This window comes from Canis aureus, chromosome 5 (assembly GCF_053574225.1).
Source record: "Canis aureus isolate CA01 chromosome 5, VMU_Caureus_v.1.0, whole genome shotgun sequence".
Classification (NCBI taxonomy): Eukaryota; Metazoa; Chordata; class Mammalia; order Carnivora; family Canidae; genus Canis; species Canis aureus.
In genome coordinates this window covers 14,647,119-14,669,901 of record NC_135615.1, presented here as the reverse complement: position 1 = coordinate 14,669,901, position 22,783 = coordinate 14,647,119, and the positions used below count along the sequence as shown (strand labels likewise).

The window sequence follows — 22,783 nt, the reverse complement described above, 5'->3', positions numbered from 1 at the left end:
TTTTTTACCTTTGTTTAAGTTAACATGTATTCGTGGAGACTGTGAATTACATTTACTGTGACTTTGATAGTTACACCAAAAATATATGCATATATGTAGAAACTAGAGGACACAAGAGAGAAAAATGAAGCCACTTGAGAATACTCTGAAAAAGTACACAGTAAAAAAATAATTTTTAATTAAAGTTTGAACACTTTATGTTTGAATTCAGAAATCTATTGGCATTTACTTCAGAGCAGTGTGAAGGACAGCTTACAGAATGAGATAAATGTGAACTGATCTTTAAAGAATCGAATTAGTAAAAGTTTTTCAGATGGAATGGGTAACAGCATTCTAGATAGAGGGGTCAACTTGAGAAAAGACAGGTAGGTATAAATGTGCATGGCATCTGTGCATGTGTGTTATAGAGGAAGAGATGAAAGCAGGAAAGGAAAATCTGGTTCAGTTACCCACTTCTTATTCTTTATTAGAAATTGCTATAAAATCTTCCCACAAACACATTTGAAATGGTTAAAAACACACTGGTATGAATTTAAAATGAAAGTTTTAGAATTTTCAACGTGTGCTTAGTAACCAGTCTGTACTTTGAGCTATTCTATCCTGCCATTGGCATTAAGCCTTCTGGATTTTTGATTAAAATGAATTGCATTTACCATTCTTGCTTTTACTTACAGGAATGACATGGCAAAATAAACAAGTGCTATCCATTTGATCTAAATTTGTGATATCAGGCATTGACTTATTTTTCACTTAAACTATTAATTTTGAGATAATTATAGATTTGCAAGTAATTCACAAATCTAGATTCACAAATAATTCAGAGGTCCTGTTGTATACCCTTTACTCTGTTTTCACCAGTGGTAACATCTTACAAAACTTTAGTGCAGTATGAAACCAGAATATCCACATTGATATAGACAAGATAGAGCAATGCTGTATACTCCCACCTACCTTCCTGTCCCAACTCTAACCCCTCACAACCACACACCTCTTCTCCATTTTAAAAAATTTGTTACTTCAAGAATGTTATACAAATGGAATCATACCGTTATATAATCTTTTGGATTGATTTTTTTTCACCTTCCATAATTTCTTGAGAGATTCATCTGAATTGTTGGATGTATCAATAAATTGTCCTTTTTGATTTCTGAGTAGTATTTCATGACTTATTTTTCAGCTATATTTTGCCATTATTTGAAAAAAGAAAGTCTTGTCATTTGAGAGTTTTTCCTCATTTGTGTATTTGCTTTGGAATTTAAACTAAAAGTAAAAGCCTTAGGAGCATTCTAGTTTACCTTTCTAAATTGCATTTAGGTTAGTCGGTCACAATGTGTTGACATTAGTAAGTCTTGCAGGAGAGAAAATCTTATGCACAAGGAGATTCTCTTACTTTACTACCCTTATGTTTTCTAAGCTCTCAGAGCTTAGAAATAGGGGACACATAGGGGAGAAGGCTACTTGAACAGTGTAGTTAGCCATTTCAGTCCACCCTTGTGCTGATCCATGGGTGAAGCAGAAAGGAGCCTGCTCCTGGCAGCACTCTATAGTGAAAGAAGTATGTTTATGCTACAGACCAACATTAGGATATTTTCTATTCCCATTAGACAATATGATTTTAGTTGCTTAACCAAAATTCCAGCCCCAGGGATGAGAGAAGGAATGGAGACATCCAGTTTTTAAATCATAGTAAAGAAGTCTAGGACAAAATTCTGAAGTATGTTAAATAAAGTATGTTAAATAAAGTATGTTAAATGTTTATGTTTTGTTATGAAGTTAAATGCTTATGTTATGTTATGAAGTATGTTAAATCGAAGGAGCCTAGATTTTTATCCTGAGCAGAAATGAAGAAATCACTTAATTGAATTGCAGATTTTTAATTAGCTATAATAACTATAAGTAGAAAAATTAGTTATGTCCGAAATACCATTTTAACTTTGAATATCACTGTCATCTTCCATCTTTGTAAGTAAAAACTCCAGCTATCTTAATTTTCATTTGAGGAGAAATAAAGAGTATAGATTGATCAACAGTAAATGAATGAATATATTACCATCATATAATTATCCAATTGTCATAGTCTTTATTATTTTAGTTTAAGTAGATGCTTCAGAGAGAGAGAAAAAAAAAAAGATGTTAGAGATATGCAAACACTTAGCCAATACTGGTGTTTGTCTTACTATAGTATAAACACTTTAACATGAGGTTTTTAATTGTCATTTTGCTGATAGCAAGTATAAAATGAGAATTATTTATCAGACGTTAATCTCTTCATTACCTACTTTAGACCGTGTTTTTATGCTGATCTAAAGAGGTTTATACATATTTTAACTATTTTTCACATAGTGATCATCTTTAAGTACTAATATAAAGTTAATGAGTAAAGAAAATCTGCTGAATAAATAAATCCAGCTGATAATCCAAGGCACTTACAGAAAAATATGCTTAATGTGAGCAAAGATTTTACTTGATTAGTGTTCTATTTCTCAATTCAATTATCAAACTTAGGGGAAATCTAAATCAAGATTTTTGACTGACATTCAATGGGATTTGATTGGGGTGCAGATTAACTACATGATGTGATGTTTTAGCATGTCTTTCTAAGTATTCTGATCATAATTATATATATTCTGCTAGTTTTTTTAAAGCAGTTTTTAACTCCTTGATGTCTTTTATATCTATACATGTCCTTAATAAACATTATAATAAATAAAATATACCTGAATATACAAAACATACTTTTTGCTTGCCAAAATGATATGCCTATTTACTCTGATCTTATTCTGTATAGAATACTACAGTCAGCTCACTATAAGCCTTAGGTAGCAAAGGAGGACAACTGGCATCTAAAAATGTTTACCAGTACTATTATTATGATGGTTTATCAGTAGTTAGAATAGTGACTAGAGTGAAAGATAAAGTAGTGCCGTAGGTATTTGCTCTGGACACAGTGAAGTTTAGTATGGTCTTCTCTCTAGTTGATTGTCTGATACTCTAGTCATACAGGCAAGGCTGGAGTTGAAAGTAGGTTTTACAGCCATTCATACCTGAATTCAAATTCCTGGGACACCTGGGTGGCTCAGTGGTTGAGCATCTGCCTTTGGCTTAGGGCATGATCAATCCCAGGATCGAGTCCCACATCAGGTTCCCTGCATGTCCAATTTTCCCAGCACCATTTATTGAAGAGACTGTCTTTCTTCCAATGGATAGTCTTTCCTCCTTTATCGAATATTAGTTGCCCATAAAGTTCAAGGTCCACTTCTGGATTCTCTATTCTGTTCCATTGATCTATGTGTCTGTTTTTGTGCCAGTACCACACTGTCTTGATGACCACAGCTTTGTAGTACAACCTGAAATCTGGCATTGTGATGCCCCCAGATATGGTTTTCTTTTTTAAAATTCCCCTGGCTATTCGGGGTCTTTTCTGATTCCACACAAATCTTAAAATAATTTGTTCTAACTCTCTGAAGAAAGTCCATGGTATTTTGATAGGGATTGCATTAAACGTGTATATTGCCCTGGGTAACATTGACATTTTCACAATATTAATTCTGCCAATCCATGAGCATGGAATATTTTTCCATCTCTTTGTGTCTTCCTCAATTTCTTTCAGAAGTGTTCTATAGTTTTGAGGGTATAGATCCTTTACATCTTTGGTTAGGTTTATTCCTAGGTATCTTATGCTTTTGGGTGCAATTGTAAATGGGATTGACTCCTTAATTTCTCTTTCTTCAGTCTCATTGTTAGTGTATAGAAATGCCACTGACTTCTGGGCATTGATTTTGTATCCTGCCACGCTACCGAATTGCTGTATGAGCTCTAGCATGGAGCCTGCTTCTTCCTCTGCCTCTGTCTCTGCCTGTCTCTCTCTGTGTCTCTCATGAATAAATAAATAAAATCTTTTTAAAAAAATTCCTCTTCTACTAATAGCAGTGTGTCTTTGGGCTGTTTAACCTCTTCAAGCCTGAAGTTTTGGGTTTCTTTTTTTTTTCCACTTATAAAATAGGTAGTTATGAAGGTTAAAGGAAATAAGTTTATAAAGCATCTAGCACAGTGCCTAAAACATGGAAACTTGTGTTTTGCAGAAGAAATTTTTAAAAAGGAATCCTGCTACCTAGAGGTAGAACTCCTCTCCCAAAAAAACACTAAAATCCCAGTATGTGTATAATTCTAATGCATGTATAATTCCAGGATTATATAGAAATCTTCACTAATTTTGCTTCTTTAAGATACCTTTGTGAGTTTGGTAAAACTGTCTGCTAGACCTCTTTTTAAAAAGTTCACTTTTCAAGGGTACATTACTTCTAAAAGGGAAGAAAATCCAAATTAAATATAATCTAAAAGTTCCTTTTCATATTTCTAGATGTTAAAAATGTTTGTGCCACATGGATCTATTTTAATCCTTTGTTCTTTGATTTTAGCAGGAAAGGAAGGACAAGAAATCCTGGGGCCTGAAGCTCAGGCAGATGAAGCGAGATGTGCAGGTACTCTCTCCTTGTTTTCTTTCATACTGTAGTCTTTGAACAAGGTCTTTTGTGTCACTGGTTTTTGCATTTGTGAGTCATGAATTTAATCTATTTCCTCCTCTTTTATCTTGACCTCTTTCAGTGTTTCAGTACCCAAGCATATAGGACACTATATAAAAGTTTGAAGTTTATATTCTTTAAATACAGTATAAATTTGCAGATTCATCTAACAGAGCATATTTTCCATTTTATAAGGATGACAAGTACAACCTACAGATAAACCTAAAAAATAAGTGTTTAAATCATGATTTGAATTTATATCAAATTGTTTACCAAAGCTACAGAAATACAGATTTAACTATTTTGAGTTTCATTATTAGTTACCAGGATCTACATTAAGTTGCCCACAAGACAGAAAGCAGAAGAATAAGCAAATATCATGAGTTATCTATAAACCAGATGAGAGTCATGAATATTGATGAGCTGAGTGAACATGTCACAGCAAACAAAAGATTCAAAATTTTTTCTTATAACTTCTATGATTTTGAAAAAGGCCAAGATGAAGTTAAATTCTAGTAAACAAGAAAATTTGCTTCTAGGTGACTAAAAGTACATATTCCCTGAGACTTAAAGCTATATTTCTATAATGGATTCAAATCAGATTTAAGAAGCAAAAGAGTAAGTGGAAAACTTAAATCAAGATCTTATGTATGATAACACCAGGCACTTTTTATTGTGTCACATAAGTCAGCTAGAACTCCTAGAGTGAAAGCTTCAAAACTGAATTCTGAGTTATTAAAACATTTCTTCAAAACACTGTACTTCAAAGTAGTATAATTGTATTTTGTATATTTAACCATAAATTAGAAATTTCTATCATATAACTTTAATTAAATTTTCTGTTTTTCTTCTCTTTTTTTGGTTTAACACTTCTAGTTTTTTTTTTTTCTTTTCTCTGCAGTGCCTTTTAGGAATATTCCACAGAGCCCTATAAATTATCTTTCATTGTGTAGGATGAGTATATTTCATAGTAATATGTCAAAAATAGATTTCATCTATGGTATAAACAGACACTCCCATACTTGTCAGTCAGTTCTGTAAAACAAAGAGTAAATCCTCATGTTGTTAAAGATGGATTCCAAAATAATTAAATAATAATGAGATATGTGATCATTTATGGTACCTACTTCCTAAGATTTTATATTCTGCCTTTAACTTGGTTGCGTTTAACTTACATGAATAATGTATTCAAATATGTTGTTATCAAATATTTGTCATACTAACTTACACATTACATAAAATATTTAAACAGGATATTTGTTATTAGTAAAATGGTATTAATGAACACAAAAGAATGCTGTCATTATTCTTTTGCCTAATGTTGAAGTTGGATGACTTACATTACCAGAGTAACAGAAGATCATTTGCCCTTTTAGGCAAAATGCTATAAAAAAAAAAAATTCACAATTTCAGGTTTCAGTGTTTAACCTACACTTTGCTCTTCACTACAAAAATTAATTATTTCAGTTAGTACTGAGTAGTATATAAATTCCCTTAACTCCTCTCCCCAGAAAATCACATCTGGAAGGTAAGGTAATCTTGTAGTAACTTAAGTTGTTGCTGAAATATGAGGTCCCCCACCCAGTGGAAGATGATCCCTGCTGCATTATTTCCCTGGAACTTGGAGAGTTGGGAGCAAGTAAGCATCTAATAAAACCCTGATAAGTGTAGTTTCAAGGGAAAAAAGGTTAGAAATTAGATGGTTGAGGTTTTTGTGCATTTAAACTTAAAAATTATGTTCTGCCTTTGCATTTGTTATTTCCTTGACTGCTAGGGAATAATCTGCTGACAAAGTAAACAAAAACATTGTACAAAGGTCACCATCATTAGTTCAGAACTTTGTCAGATCCTTTCTTCAGCTGATTTCCTTTTGCAGTTCATGAAGTTAAGAGAACTGTAGTCTCACTTAGTATTCATAGAGTGAAAAATCCACCCAAAACATCCTTTGTTCCTTCTGAGCATCCCTTTTTTGTTTATATAGTTAATAGTTTACAAAGTTTGAAAAATGGAAGATAAAGCTAGGAAGAAGCCTAAAGATATATTTTCCAGTAGAATTAAAATATTAATAGCTAAATAATTTTTTATCTTTATATTAAAAGTTTACCTCTCTCTCTCTCTCTCTCTCTTTGCTCCAATTTGTGATTATAACCTCAGAATTCTACACTTTGGTCATATATAGTTCTATGGTCCAAAATAATTTTATATTGGAAAGCTCTGAGTTTCGTCATATCTCAAGAAGCCAAATTATTATTACATCCCTATGTGTTTGCTTATCTCTCTACTATTGAAATATGTAAGTTTATCAGTCTTAGGACTAGAAATTTTGCTTCATAATTGACCTTTTTACAATATGCACTTCCCAGCACTTAAAATTTATAGGTAAAACTGCAGAATTTCTGGTCTCAGCTTGAAGTTGTTTTGGCTAGATGCAGGTTCATGGAAACAGTGTAGTTCAGTGGGAAAGAGCCCAGAAGTTGATACCATACCCAATACCAAATCATGTAATCTAATAGTAATATTTTTTTTACTATGTGACTTTGGAAGTTATCTAAGCTTTCTGACCCTATTTTTTTTATTGGGAAAACTTTTGATTGGGAAATTATAATGTTTACCTTACCAGGACTGCTTTGAGGAAAATAGCTAACAATTAAATAGCACTTACGTATGCAGGTACAGTAATAAACACACTATTAATTAATTTAAATCTCACAACTACCCTAAGAGGTACTGTTATTGTCCTCCAAACTTTATATTATGTAAACTAATCGATTATACACTGTGCCACATATTTCTTAATGTACATTTAAAAATTTTCATCTTAAGTATAAGTAGTTACAATATAATTTCTGACATATTAAAAATGGCATTTTTAACATCACTCTTATATGTGAAATCCATAACAATTTAATCCTGCTAATCATTCAATTTGGTTATAAGCTCTTCTTTAAAAGTCAGAAGTGTTATATCATAATATTTACTCCTTGAACTCATATTTCTGTTTTCATAAACCAATAGAATTTGATGCTAACAGAGTATATATTTCCTGTTTGAAGGTATTTCTGATCAGCTGTCATTTCTTTATAAGAAAAATATGTATATAAATTAAAATTTAAGTTTCTTTTTAATTTCTAGGCACAGGATCTTAAGATTTTTTAAATTTGTGGATTGATTTACCATATAATTATCAGTACTACACAGTTGATGATAACATAAATACATTACAAATTTTAACAAAAATCCTTTTATCACTTGAGATAATAATATTGTCATTAATGCCTTAGAGCTACAGACTTAGTTCATTCAGTTTCCGAGAATTTTGTACCTAATAACCTAACTAGCAAAGCCAGGTATTATTACTATTATACCAATCAGCCGAATCAGACTTTCTGTCAAGAAAAAAGTGTTCTCATTTTTCTAATTCAAGTAATTTTGCCAAAACACAATTTGAGAAATTTTATAAAAATTTCCTCTGTGAGAAATAAATTATAAATAAGGAGGAATATGCAAAGTATAAATAAACATATCTTCTTAAAAATAGATTATTCACTTAACTATAGAGAACAAACTGATAGTTACCAGTGGGGTAAGGATAGGGAATGGGTGAAATAGGTGATGGGAATTAAGGAGTGCACCTGTTGTGAGGAGTACCAGGTATTGTATGGAATTATTGAATCATTATATTGTACACCTGAAACTAATATTATACTATTTGTCAACTATACTGGAATTAAAATTAAAAACTTAATAATTGTTTTTAAAAAATAGATTCTTCAATAGTGAGATGAAGATTATATCTAATATTATTTTTATGTTACCAAAATGAGTAGTACATTTAGAGCAAGTCAGTACATATATAAGCTTATAACTTACTGAAGATGTAAGTTTCATGTGTAAAATACAGATTATATTATTCTGTAACATGTATACTTTAAAAACTCATTATTCTAGCATCTAGCCTTTACACACACATATGTACACACATACTTAATAAGATGCAGAAAATAGAAATTTTTATAGGTGAAGACTATAATTGAAATAAATATAATTTGATTAAAATATTTTAAGCATCTTATAATCTATATGGAATTGTTAATCAGTCACATAAAAATATAAATTTCATAAGTTTTATCTAGTTTAACTTGAAAATTTGAAGTTACATTGAAAATACTCAGTGCACTGACTTGTACTGCTTTAGCTGCTCAAAAATGCTTATTTTTCCAACTAATGACAGATTGATTGTAGGAATGATTTTTGAGAATACTCTTGGCTTTGCTCTGACCAGTTTCCTGAAGAGCAATGAACGTTTTAATAATAGTTGCGGAATGGAACAGATGAGGTCATTAAAGGAAAACTCCCACTCCCTCTGGCCATATTATTATTATATAGCTTGATTTCAGAACTTCCTTACTAAACCAAAATAATTCATTTCAGAAAATTGCCATGTTTTATCCCCGATAGAAATCCATATAAACAGGAAAACTGGAAGGATTGTGGTGGTTTTATGTTGCTTTGATTAATCAATAATCAACTGGGGAAAATATTCCCCAATCAGTATTTTGGATTTTTTCCTTTGGCAACCCAAAAGTTTTTACACTTCAAGCGATGCACCATATTAATGTACTGGGATATGCTTTTTTCTCTTCTTCCGTTTTTTCCCCTAAGATTTTATTTATTTATTTATTTATTTGTTTGTTTGTTTGTTTGTTTATTTATGAGAGATAGAGAACAGGAGTGGATAGGGGGAGGTGCAAAGAGAGAGGGAGTAGCAGACTCCCTGCTGAGCAGGAAGCCCAAGTGGAGTTTGATCCCAGGACCCTAGGATCATAACCTAAGTGAAGACTGGGTAGACTGAACCACCACCCAGGTGCCCCTCTTCTTCCTTTCTTTAAAGATTTTATTTATTTGAGAGAGATAGTACCAGTGTGAGCAGAGTGGAGTGGCAGAAACAGAGGGAGAGGGACTAGAAGGCTCCCAGCTGAGCAGAAAGCCTGATGCAGGGTTCAGTCTCACGAGATTGAGATTGAATCTGAGATCATGATATGAGCCGAAATCTAGAGTTGGATGCCTAACCCACTGAACTATGCAGGTACCCCTTCTCTTCTTCCTTTTAGATGTGAGCAAAAGATACTGTGGAAAGGGGAGAGTAGAGAGAAGAATCTTCCAGGTTCTAAGAAAGAATATACACAGAAGTCGAGGATTTGGAAATAGACTCCCATAAAACCCACAGTACCAGCTTTACCTCTTGAGTCTTCACTTACCCCTGGATCCAATAACTCAGTGCTAAATAATTGATATCATATTGGCTGTATTATAAAGGAGGGGGAAATGGTGGCTCACCATTATGATTATATCATTGGCTTTAAGGTTTTAAAACAGCAGCTGCCCTGAGAAGTTCACTTAGCAAGATTTTTTTCAATAACTGTTAAACAAAAACATGCCCATACTTCAGCATTTTAATTTGGCCCAATTTTAGTCTGCTGGGAAATGCTCTTTTACAAATTTAAAACTGACAGTTCAGCCCAAAGTGTATAAAGAAGTCAGCCATGAGACATCTGGGAGCCATACAATGTGCTACAGTTACCACCAGCATGGAGTAGACACTGTCCTCTAGAGCCAGTGGAGGAAATGGAAGGAAACCATGGTGCAGCAATGCTGCTGTAGAAACTCAGCAGCACTTTGAGTACCTTCTCAAAGTGAAAGCATTTGATTTTCACTTGAGCCTTTCTAATCAAAGGAAAAAATGCCTTTGCCCTTAGCCCACCATTAAACATTATTGAAGCAAAAATAAAGAATAGCCATGTTTATATATGAATACTAGAGGAGATAAGAAGCAGTTTTATGGATTTGATACTCTTTGATTCTTACTAGAAATTTTTCTAATTATAGATAACTATTTACACTGTTTTTTTCGAAGACATCATCACATAACTGCAATGAACTTCAGAGTGGTTTAAATTGACAATGATTCGGATTTAAGCTACAACTCTAAATAAATATCCAGTAGGTTGCTAGGAGGGACTAAGGTTTGAGATGTAAGATTTTCTCCTTTTTTCCTTGATTGAGAAATTAAGAATTCAGTCAACTATATTACCTTTTCTGTGTCTTGCTTATCAGTCACATGGACTAGAATTACACTCTAAAGTTTAAAAGGGATATTGTAAAAATTTCAGAACTTTCATATTGCTTTCTAAAAGACTTTTTAATAGAGGATAACAGAATGAGTGAATTTTGTTTTAAACTTTTGGTAAATATTTCCAACAAATTCAAGAATAATAGTGAATTCTCTTAAGTTAAATATTTTTTTATTTAGAAAAACTTTGTAACAACGTGGTGAAAGCTTTCTATAAAATATGCATTTCTTTTAGTAAAAGATGATGAATGTGACTCAGATGCAGAAAATGAGCAAAACCATGATCCTAACGTTGAAGAGTTCCTGCAACAACAAGACACTGCTGTCATTTACCCCGAAGCACCTGAAGAGGACCAGAGGCAGGGTACCCCAGAAGCCAGTGGTCATGATGACAGTGGTAAGTGGAGCTGCACAGTTGTTTTTGTTTTCATATGTACAGGATTATTATATCTATAATTGTACAATGGGAACCTCCTCTACTCTAGGGATCTGAAATTCAAAATTTATGGCAAGTGCCCATAGAAAATAATCTCTTTAGAGAAAGGAACACATTTATGGTAACAGTGTCGTATTAAAATTAGTGGCATCTCGTAGTGTATTGCAGTAAGACCACTGCAGTGAGGTTTGGAATAATGCCTGGATGTTGACTTCCACTCACTTACATAGCAGCAAGTAGTAGAAATGGGAGCTAGGATGATCCTTAACTAATTCTTGACTTTTTTTTCTGACTCTGGATGTTTTTCTGCTCTGCTAGCAAGCAAAACGTGGTTGTCAGGTTCAAAACATACCGATTTGGAGACAAGTGGGGTTTTTTATATCTGCTCTAGGCCATTCTGACATGAACAGCCAGTGTATGAAGAGTGGCAAAATGCAGTACTAATATGTTCATACTCTCCTGAAAGGAAGCAGGCTACCATTCTCTCCTTCCATGCTAGAAACAGATGACTCGCATGCAGATATTTCTGTAAGAAAACTTATTAAAGATCTGCACCAAGAACTAAGAAGTTACTGGCTTGTTTACCTAAATCTGGTTTGATTGTTTTTCAGGATTCCCAGTTTATTTTTTTATTTTTTTATTTTTTGGATTCCCAGTTTAATAGATAGATTTAACTTAATACTTAAATAATCGTTTTTAAAAGACATTTTTAGAGAAGTTTTAGGCTTCAAAAAAAAGTGATATAGAAGTACAGGTATTTCCCATATACCCCTTGCTCCCCACATGTGCATGGTTTTTCCCATTATCAACATAACTCACTAGAATTGTACATTTTTTACCAAGGAAGAACCTACATTGACACGTCATAAACACCCAAAGTCTATAAGTGTGTATCCATCATTATAATGTATCCATCATTATAATATCTCCTAGAGTATTTTCATTGCTCTAAAAATCCTCCATTTTCCCCACCTCCCCTCACCCCTAGAAACCACAGATCTTTATGTGTCTCCATAATTCTCTGCCTTTTCCAAAGGTCATATAGTTGGAATTATACAACATGTAATCTTTTAAGTTGGCTTCTTTTTCACTTAGTAATATTTAAGTTGGCTTTTTCACTTTTTTTCCCACTTTCCTCCATGTATTTTCATGGCTTGATAGCTCATTTCTTTTAAGTGCTGAATAATATTCCATTGTCTGGATGTATCATAAGTTTGTTTACCCATTCACCTGACGAAGGACACATGGTTACTTCCGTGTTTTGGCAATTATGAGTAAAGTTGCTATATACAACCATGTGCAGATTTTTGTGTAGACTTAAGTTTTCCAACTCCTTTGGGTAAATACCAAGAAGTTCATATACTGGATCAAATAGTAACAGTATGTTTAGTTTTGTCAGAAACTGCCAAGCTGTCTTCCAGAGAGGCTGTACAACTTTGCATTCCCACCAGCAATGTGAGTTTCTGTTGCTCCACATCATCACCAGCATTTTTTGGTGTCAGTGTTCTGGATTTTGGACATTCTGATAGGTGTGTAGTGATATCTTGTTTTAATTTGCTTTTCCCTGATGATATATGATGTGGAGTGTCTTTATTTGTCATCTGTATATCTTCTTTGGTGAGGTGTCTGCTAAGGTCTTTGGACTATTTTTTAATCAAGTTATTGATTTATTGTTGAGTTTTAAAGAATCCTTTGGATGTTTTGAATAACAGTCCTTTATCTGATATGTCTTTGCAAATATTTTCCCAGTCTGTGACTTGTCTTCTAATTCTCTGGAGAACATTTTTCACAAAGCAGAAGTTTTCATTTTAATGAAGTCCAGCTTGTCAGTTCTTTCTCATGGATCATGCCTTTGGTGTTATATCTAAAAAGGACATTGTCATACCCAGGGTCACTTAGGTTTTCCTGTTATCTTCTAGGAGCTTTATAGTTTTGCATTTTGCAGTTAGGTTTGTGATTCATTTTGAGTTAACTTTTGTGAAGGACATAAGGTCTGTGTCTAGATTCATTTTTATGCATGTCCTGAATGTTTTGTTGTTCCATTACTTTTTAAAATTTTTTAATTTAAATTCATTTTAGTTAACATATAATGTATTAAAAGCTTCATGGGTAGAATTTAGTGATTCATCAGTTGTATATTACACCAAGTGCTCAATATATCAGGTGCCCTCCTTAATAACCATCACTCAGTTATCCCATCTCTCCTCCACCTCCCCTCCAGCAACCCTCGTTTTGTTTCCTAGCCTGCCTCTCTCTGTTTCTATCTTATTTTATTTTTCCTTTCCTTCTTCTATGTTCGTCTGTTTTGTTTCTTAAATTCCACATATGAGTGAAATCATACAGTATTTGTCTTTCCCTGACTTATTTCGCTTAGCATAATACCCTCTAGTTCTGTCCACATTGTTGCAAATGGCAAGATTTCATTCTTCTTCATGGCTAATAGTCCATTGTATATTTATATACCACATCTTCTTTATCCATTCATCTGTTGATAGAAATCTGGGCTCTTCCCATGGTTCGGCTGTTGTGGACATTCTGCTATAAACATTGGGGTGCCTGGATCCCTCGAATCACTATTTTTGTATCTTTTGGATAAATACCTAGTAGTACAATTGCTGGATCATAGGGTAGCTCTGCTTTTAACTTTTTGAGGAACCTCCATACTGTTTTCCAGAGGGCTGCACCAGTTTGCATTCCCTCCTGCAGTATAAGAGGGTTCCCCTTTCTCTACATCCTCACCAACATCTGTTGTTTCCTGACTTGTTCATTTTAGTCATTCTGAAGTGTGAGGTGGTATTTCATTGTGGTTTTGATTTGTATTTCCCTGATGCTGAGTGATATTGAACATTTTTTCATGTATCTGTTAGCCATTTGTATGTCATCTTTGGAGAAATGTCTGTTCATGTCTTCTACCCATTTCTTGACTGCATTTTTTGTTTTTGTGTGTTGAGTTTTCTAAGTTCTTTATAGATTTGGGATACTAGCCCTTTATCTGATATGTCATTTGTGAATTTCTTCTTCCATTCGGAAGGTTGCTTTTTAGTTATTGATTGTTTTTTGGTTATTGATTGTTTCCTTTGCTGTACAAAAGCTTTTTACTTTAAGTTCCAGTAATTCATTTTTGTTTTTGCTTCCTAAGTTCCATTACTATTTGTTGAAAAGACTATCTTTACTCCATTGTATTGCCTCTGCTCCTTCGTCAAAGACCAGTTGACTATATGAGGGTATTTCTGGCTCTCTGTTCCATTAGTTTATTTCTATATCCTCATACCAATACCACACTGTTTTCATTATTATAGCTTTACAGTAAGTCTTAAAGTCAAATAGTGTCAGTCCTCCAGCTTTATTTTTCACCTTCAGTATTGTGTTGGCTATCCTGGGTCTTTTGCCTCTCCATATAAACTTTAGAATGTTTGTCAGTATCTGTAAAAGGACTCTCCAGATTTGAATTGAAATTGCATTGAATCAAGTTGGGAAGAACTGGCATCTTGACAATATTAAGTCTTCTTATTCTTAAACATTGAATGTCTCTCCATTTATTTAGTTCTTGGATTTTGTTCAGCAGAGTTTTATAGTTTTCCTCATATAAATCTTACATATATTTTGTTAAATTTATACATAAGTATTTTGGTGTTTTGGTGCTAAATAAATGCTAAGCTACTAATCAATCAACTCTTAAATATCTGAAGGAAATTGAGAAGAATGGTATAGAAAAATATATTCCATTGCAGAGTCAACTGCCTTCCTTAAATCAGGAATCAGCTATGAAAAAGCAGAAACAGAAGTTTCACCGCAGAATAGGTAGGATTTTCTGTCACTAAATCAGTGACAAAGGAAATAGAAGTAGGGCACTCTATAACTGATTCCTCCAGTGTGCCAAAAGGACACATTTTTGAAGACTATAGATAATTGCCCCTAGGGACACAGCATTAAAGCTTTATGAATAGTGTTGTATTGATATATTTGCATATAATTGTAGGCATTGTAATCCTGTAGAGCCCTACCATTTCTATTTTGATTCCTCAAGGTTTGGGGGTGTTTTTTTTTTTCAAGATTTTATTTATTTAGTTGTACGTGAGGAGCAGAGGGAGGAAGAAAGAATTTTAATCAGAGTCTGTACTGAGCGTGGAGCCTGACATGAGATTCAGTGTCATGATCCTGAGATTATAATCTGAGCTGAAACCAAGAGTTGGATGCTTAACCAATGAACTACCCAGGCACTTCAGTTTCTTTTTTTTTTTCTTAAAAAAAAAAATTTGTTAACTTTTACCTGAAGAAGCAATAGGTTATAATAAAAATGAAAAAGAATAAAAATTCTTCAATATAATTGTATATATATATGTAAATGTTTTATGCAACAAAATGTTTTTCAAGAAGCCTCGTGAAAGAAAATAAGAACTAAAGCAGTGTTTCATTGCACAGATCAAAATAAGGTTAAACTTTGTAAAGTCCAATGATACTAATCAACACAGTAAAATCCCATAAAAATTAGGATTTAACATTCTGAATTAATGAAACATTTGAAAAAAAAACAAAAATAAAATAAAATAAATGAAACATTTGAATTCTAGAATCTGTTTTTAATTCAGGTAGTTATTACTTTCAGGTATACAGCTGATAAACTATTTCACAGGAGATACTCTGTCACACCAGTAACATCTGATTGTCTTCAGAAGCCCTTAAGTTTATAAAGTTTTAATGGATTAAATATGCTCTCCTGCACTTCAAAAATTGTGAAAGGGCAAAATTTATTCCAGCAGACTGAAATATCACAAACTCTGAATCAGTGGGTCACAAACAAAGGAGATTTTTCAAAGGTTTTATATAAAGTACTACTTACTATCAGTCTGAAATGTTACACTACATAGCAAAGGAAATTTAGGATACAAAAATTAAAGATTTTTTAAAAAATAAGCATATTCATAGTCAAAGGATATGACATGGGTTAGATTTTTAAGTAGTCTTGAATCACTACCTTAAGTTGATTATAAGAATTCTAAAAAGAAATTTTTTTTCCTTATATGACAAGCCTTCATTGCTAAAAAAGTGATTCTTTTAAAAAAGCAAATATTCAATATTCTTAAAAAAATAGGAACAAAAACTGTTTTATGCTAGTATCCTAAAGAATAAATTCATACCTCATATGTGTGAGAAATTCAATAGAAATCGATTTATGAAAATAATAACTTGCTGGTAAAATATCATGAGTAACCTGTCATTTTACAAAATTAGTATTTGTTTATTAATGATGAAAGTAAAGAAGAAAATAGTACATAATGAGAGCAGACAGCTGTATTACGCTATAGAGTATAAGCAGCTTAAGTAATGGAAATCACATTGTGATTGTGGTGCCAATAATGAAGCATCTGCAACGGCTGACTTGGACTCTTGCCATTGTAACCAGATAAAATCAATAGGATAGACTAGGTACCCTGGCAAGGAGAGTGCCCCAAATGTTGATTTCCTACCTGCCTGTTCAAAAGGAAATTAATACTAGACAAAACATAGCATGATTTCCAAAACAATTTCATGTGGCTAATCTAGTCTCCACAGAAGTAGGTCATTTTAAAGATATCACCAACAGGCAACTGATTCCAGTTGCCTTGCTAGCTGATAATAAAGGTACCTTCATAAACTGTGGGAGGTTTGGTTGTTTGATTTTATTCATATATTTGATACATATTTCAACATAATTAACTATATGGGGTTAGGTGCTCAGTCTCTTATACGCAGGCTGGTTCTCAGGAAAGTCTTTTAATTTATATAGACTTGAATTTCAATAAAGATGATACATGTTTATGAAGGATTTTGAGACTGTAATGAAATTTTCTTTGGTAGTCTCTTTTTTCTTTTTTTTTCTTTTGTCTAAGACATTTTATTTATTTATTCATGAGAGACAGAGAGAGTCCGAGACATAAGCAGAAGGAGAAGCAGGCTCCCTGCAGGGACCATAATGTGGGACTCTATCCCCAGACACAGGATCATGCCCTTAGCTGAAAGCAGACACTCAACCGCTGAGCCACCCAGGCATCCCTGGTAGTCTCTTTTTCAATAAAAATTTCAAAATGAAGGTAGAGATACTATTTACAGTAAGTTATCTTTTAGGAACTTATTTTTTTGAAGAAATAAAATATGGAAAAGCGCTCTTAGTTAAATAATATTAATTAGCAAAACCATATTACATTTTAGGATTGTCAGGCTTAGGTGGTTCCTGTGGGGGAAAAAAAATGGTTCATTCAGGGTGCCTGGGTGGTTCAGGCGATTAAGTGTCCAACTCTTGGTTTCGGCTCAGGTCATGATCCCTGGATTCTGGGATCAAGCCTCCTCAAGCCACATGCAGGCTCTGTGCTCAGCAAGGAGTCTGCTTGAAGATTCTCTACCTTTGCTCTTTCCCCCAGTCGCACACCTCTCTCTAAATAAATAAATAAATCTTAAAAAAAATAATAAATGGTTCATGCAGTGAACTCCCAGTTTTTCCATATTGCCTTTTTTTCTAAAAGCTATCCTGTATTTATCCATATAAAATTCTACAAAAAAATGTGTCTGTATAATTCAGTAAGGGAAAGAGCATAAAGAAGCCTGCATAGGAAGTCTTTGTAGGCCAGGCCTAGATCTGGCTCCTGTTACTCACTTCCCCTAGTACTTGTGCTTGTGGTTTGAATTCTGTCATATGGCCACACCTAACTGCAGGAATGTCTTGAAAACATAGTCTACTTATGTACTACTTACTGTTTGATGACAATAACTTTGTGGTGTCATTTCCAAGTTAGAAAGAACAAGCATTAAATAAATAATGATACATCCTTACCAGTGGAAAGATTCTATTGTGGCATACAAATCCTCTTCAATATGTATACATTTACAAATGTAATGTATTCTAAGTTTATCTTTGTTTTCTTTGTCTAATCATACAAAAAGAAGGGAAGACTTGTAGTTTAGTGGAAAAGATATGGGACTTTGAAGTCGGACAGCACATATTTGAATCCTGACTTCATCATTTACCAGCCTTATAATTTTAAGTCATTTAACTTTTCTGAGCTTCCTGTTTTCTCTTTTATAAAATAGAGATGAGTATCATTGTATTGTTTTAAGGATAAAATATAAAGTGGGTGTCATAATATCTGGCACAAAGCATAGGGAGTAAGTGGTAGCTTTGGTAATATTTTTTGAATGCTTAAATTCAAAATATATGATCTTTCTTTTATAGGAACACCAGATGCATTCTCCCAGTTACTTACCTGCCCATATTGTGATAGAGGCTATAAACGCTTTACCTCTCTGAAAGAACACATTAAATATCGCCATGAAAAGAATGAAGATAATTTTAGTTGCTCCCTGTGCAGTTACACCTTTGCGTACAGAACCCAACTTGAACGTCACATGACATCACATAAATCAGGAAGAGATCAAGTAAGTGAAATCCAGTGTCTATTGAAGGCAAGGGTTCTAACATACTTAAAAGGATGTACTAGGCAGCATCTTCAGCCTTACAAGAATTAAAGTAATTATATGAATTATCTGAGTTCCAAAGTACATGTGAACATTCTTTTAGCAGTAACTAAGTTTTTAAATTCTTTTTCAGATAAGATCCCTTCAATCTTGATTTATTTTGCTTATACTGCAACAAGTATTTCCCTTAAGTTTAGAACTAGATTCAAAATGCATTCTACTAAAATGTTCAGTGTAGGAAAAATAAATACTCATTTCATAAACCTATGCCTAAGTACTAACTAAATTTAGAGGAAAGTCAAATAATAATAATAAAAGTTAATTTTCTGGGAAACAAAGACTACTATATTTACTCTCAGTATAAGTTACGGGGTTCTGTTTACTGTAGGAAGGGAAGATGCTTCCTCTAAGAATCTAAAGCTTAGATTCTAAACATTTTTATTCTGAAGATTCAATTTTCACATGGTTTGTTCTATTTCTGTCACTTTGCCTCGATTTCTAGATGTATAAAAACCAAGACTAAAAAAAAAAAAAAACTGTTCAATAAGTTACATTTGAAATGTTGGCTCTGTATTTAAGGATTAAAGATGAAGAAGCTCTTCTTGCCAGTTGACCTTCTTTTATAAGATCCTGATAAGTGCCAACTCTGAACAAATTAATATCAACGTGATTCTAATTTTAAAAACCAAATAAATATTCAGCTGTATAGGATATTTTAAGGGTATGTGTTATGATTAGGACATGCATCCAGTTTCTTAAAGGATTATGACCATCCATAAACTCAAATCTGTGAGAACTCTGCCCTATTCATGTGCCTAACGTAAGTCCTGTATCTCATAGAGAACCAGTTAAACCTTTTCTACATCGATGGCTAAACCAAACAAACTATAGCCAAAGTAGACTCATCGAGCAGGGTCAACCTACCTTCTCAGGATTTTGGCAGTAACCCTCAGAAAATCAAAAGATGAAGGGGGAGAGCATGGCAATCAAGAAGTATAGGACCAAGATTTTCTTAGGTTAATGGTTAAATCCATGAGGGAACACTTGAAATTGGGGAGAATACCAAAAGAAGGAAGAAATTGATACAGAGCAGGAACTTCTGAAGACAAAGACCACCTATCTACCATCTACCCCTATACAAGTCTTATCAGGGACAATGCAGAAGAATCATCTTTTTTCCATCTGAGTTCTAACATGACTACAGTACAGTCAGGCCTTGGGAAAAGAACCTATTCGTGTGACATTTGGGAAGCAGACCCAAATTCCAACTGTTGTCCCAATATCCTTTCTGTACCACGGGCCATTGTCAAAGAAAAGGATCTGCAGACTAATCAGGCAGATCCTTTTGGTGAAAACGAGAGAGGCCATTATAGAAACAAATCGTAAGACCAATGATGAGCATGCCAGCCAATTTTGTGGTGATTTTTCTAATGGGTGAAAGGTAGTAGGTTTTATATATGAAGTATGTGATCAGACAAATGTTAGAAAGGAGCTGTGATTAATATGGGGACCAACAATGTGAGGAAATATGATCAGGATGTCTTAGAAATAATTTAGGTTATGGGGCAACAAACCTGAGTTTGAAAAGTCATGTTAGGACTTAATTAAGCATTTCCATGTATTATTAATTTATTCGTTAAGCAAACATTTGTGTTTCTATTACATGTCAGGCCCTGTTCTAGCTGATAAAGGCACAATAGTGAAAAAGATAAGCAAAGATCAAGACAGTAGGGAACATACATTAGCAGGTGATATAAAATATAAGAACAGATAGTGTGTAGAAAAATAAAGCAGAAGGTAGAAAGTTGCAACTTTTTTAAGGTTAGGGAGACCTTCCTAAGAATGGGACATCTGAACTAAAATCTGAATGAAAGGAAGGAGCCAGTCATAGGATGATTGGGAGGAGGGCATTCTGGTCAAAAGGAACAGAGGGAAACATGAAAAGGCCTTGAGCCAGAAGCCTGCCCAGCATCCGCAAAGGATAGCAAGGAGGCCAGTGTGAATAAAAGGCAGAAAGATAGGTAAGGACAAGAGGTATCAGGGGCCAGATGATATATCCCCTTGTATAGACCATGATAGAGACTGATTTTGTTGTAAAATGTGACAGGGAAGCCTTTGAAAGATACTGAATTTTGTCTTTATTTTTTATTTTTAAGGGAACACTGGCTGTTGGGTGGAGAGTAGGTCAAGAAAGATAAGAACAGAAGCAGGGAGACCATTTAGAGGCAGGGAGACCATTGTGGAGGCTGTTATAATCCAGGCCAAACGTGGTGGTGGCTTTGAAATCACTGGTGGTGACAGATACGACATAATGATGAATGTTAAATTCAGAGTATATTCAGATGGTTTTGTTGATGAAGGGTGTTAAAAGAAAGCGAGGAATCAAGTGTTACCCTAAAGTACAGGGCCTAAGCATAATCAAATTAATGAAAATGTCATTCACAAAGACAGGAAACACCAGAGGAGGTGCTCTCTGACAGGCAGTTAAGAGTTCAGTGTTAATTGTGTTAAGTTTCACATGCCCATTGTGTTCCAACTGGCAACATCAAGGACACAATTGTCTATGAGAGTCTAAAGTTAAGGGGAAGAGGTCCAGAGATACACCATTGGGAATTATCACCATATATTTGGTGCTTAAAGCCATGGGTTTGGATGCAGTAGAGCCTGATACATAGTAAGTATTCCTCTTTCCTTCCTGTATGAAAAACAAAAGAAGGGAGATTCCAGCTAGAGTGAGCATAAAGCAAGTAGTACCTGAATTAATAAACCTTTGAAGTATGGCTAGAATCTTAATAATCATAATTGTAGGGAAATATAGCCAAGAAGGAATAAGTATAAACCAAAGCAAGGAGTAGAGAAGAGAAGAGTAGTATATGTACAAAACCCGGGACTCACTAAGTGACTATGGCATAAACTTCTTATAGGGAACTGGTGAAGGATCAGCCTGGAAACTCAGGTAAACTTGGAATATATAAACTCAGAATCTATATTCAGGGTTAATGGGGAGCCTTTGGAGGTTTATGAGCAATTGATGGTTTATAAGGTTTATGATAGAATTCAATTTAAGCATTCCTTTTGTATGATTAATCTAACAAAGCAAAAAAGCAGAAACAGACTCATAAACACAGAGAACATACTGGTGGTTGCCAAAGTGGGGGTGGGGGGAGCAAAACAGGTGAAGGGGAATGGGAAGTCCAGGTTTCCAGTTACAGAATGAACAAGTCAGGAGATGAAGGGTACAGGATAGAGAATATAGTCAATGTATTGTGATAGTGTTGTATGGTGACAGATGGTAGACACTTGTGGTGAGCACAGCATAACATATGGAGTTGTTGACTCACTGTGTTGTATGCTGACACTAACTTAACATTGCATGTCAACTATACTTGATTGAAAAACATTTCTTAATAACAAATAAATTTAATGAATAAACAAAAGTAAACAAAGTAATGGGATCTGGAAAAAATCTAAGAATGCAGAATATATTTGAAATATATAAAAGTGGGAATTTGACAGAAAGCCATTATAATACTCCATACTTGAATGAAAAGATGGAAGTATTTTTTAAATTCATCAGATTAAAGTACATTCTGGAAATAGCAAGCTCTTAAGCAGTAGGATAAACTACTGGAAAAAGCCTGACCGCAGAAGAGATATCTCTAGTTTCTAGTAAAGTGTATATTATCTTATTTTTGCTAAATAACTATATTACTCAATAAAGTATGATTCTAATACTCTAAATTAGCAAATGGAGATTTTTCTGTATGTCAAAATTCTGTTCCCACTATCCTTTCTTTTTGGTAATATTCCAAGTGTTAGATTTTTGTGACTGCCTGCCTCAATTTGAGGCCTTTGAGAAGCAGAATTCACCAAAATACTACTTTTAGCAGATTGGCTATTCTTCTATGTCCAAAGCTTTTTTGCTTTATAATTAAAATATCAATTCTTTCTTACAGAGACATGTGACACAGTCCGGGGGTAATCGTAAATTCAAGTGCACTGAATGTGGGAAAGCTTTCAAATACAAACATCATCTAAAAGAGCACTTAAGAATCCACAGTGGTAAATATTTGTTTTCTTTCTTCACCTTGAATATCATAGCACATGTGGTAATAAATAAATCTATAACATGTGGTCTATACACATGGTCAGAAAGTTCTTGCTTTTCTTACAAAGACTAACCTGGAGAAATTTTCTATTTATAAATGGTATCTTATTGGAGTCTTAATATTTAACTTAAACATA

The 22,783-nt window shown here is 33.7% G+C and overlaps 1 protein-coding gene and 1 long non-coding RNA gene across 6 annotated transcripts in view; one reads left to right on the top strand and one right to left on the bottom strand.

The window, feature by feature from the left end:
• LOC144313720 (uncharacterized) overlaps positions 1–19,701 on the bottom strand; it is a 28,888-nt gene extending 9,187 nt beyond the window's left edge. Inside the window, exon 1 of the long non-coding RNA XR_013379349.1 lies at positions 19,463–19,701. This is a non-coding gene — a long non-coding RNA (uncharacterized LOC144313720). The remainder of the gene's footprint in view (positions 1–19,462) is intronic.
• ZEB1 (zinc finger E-box binding homeobox 1) overlaps positions 1–22,783 on the top strand; it is a 181,152-nt gene that overhangs the window by 146,113 nt on the left and 12,256 nt on the right. For 4 of the 5 annotated variants that reach the window (XM_077896912.1, XM_077896916.1, XM_077896914.1 and 1 more), the window contains 4 exons: positions 4,419–4,481; positions 10,889–11,050; positions 18,297–18,499; positions 22,495–22,600. In XM_077896912.1, coding sequence (XP_077753038.1) covers positions 4,419–4,481; positions 10,889–11,050; positions 18,297–18,499; positions 22,495–22,600 — 534 coding nt within the window. The remainder of the gene's footprint in view (positions 1–4,418; positions 4,482–10,888; positions 11,051–18,296; positions 18,500–22,494; positions 22,601–22,783) is intronic. The other variant, XM_077896913.1, reaches the window with a different exon arrangement.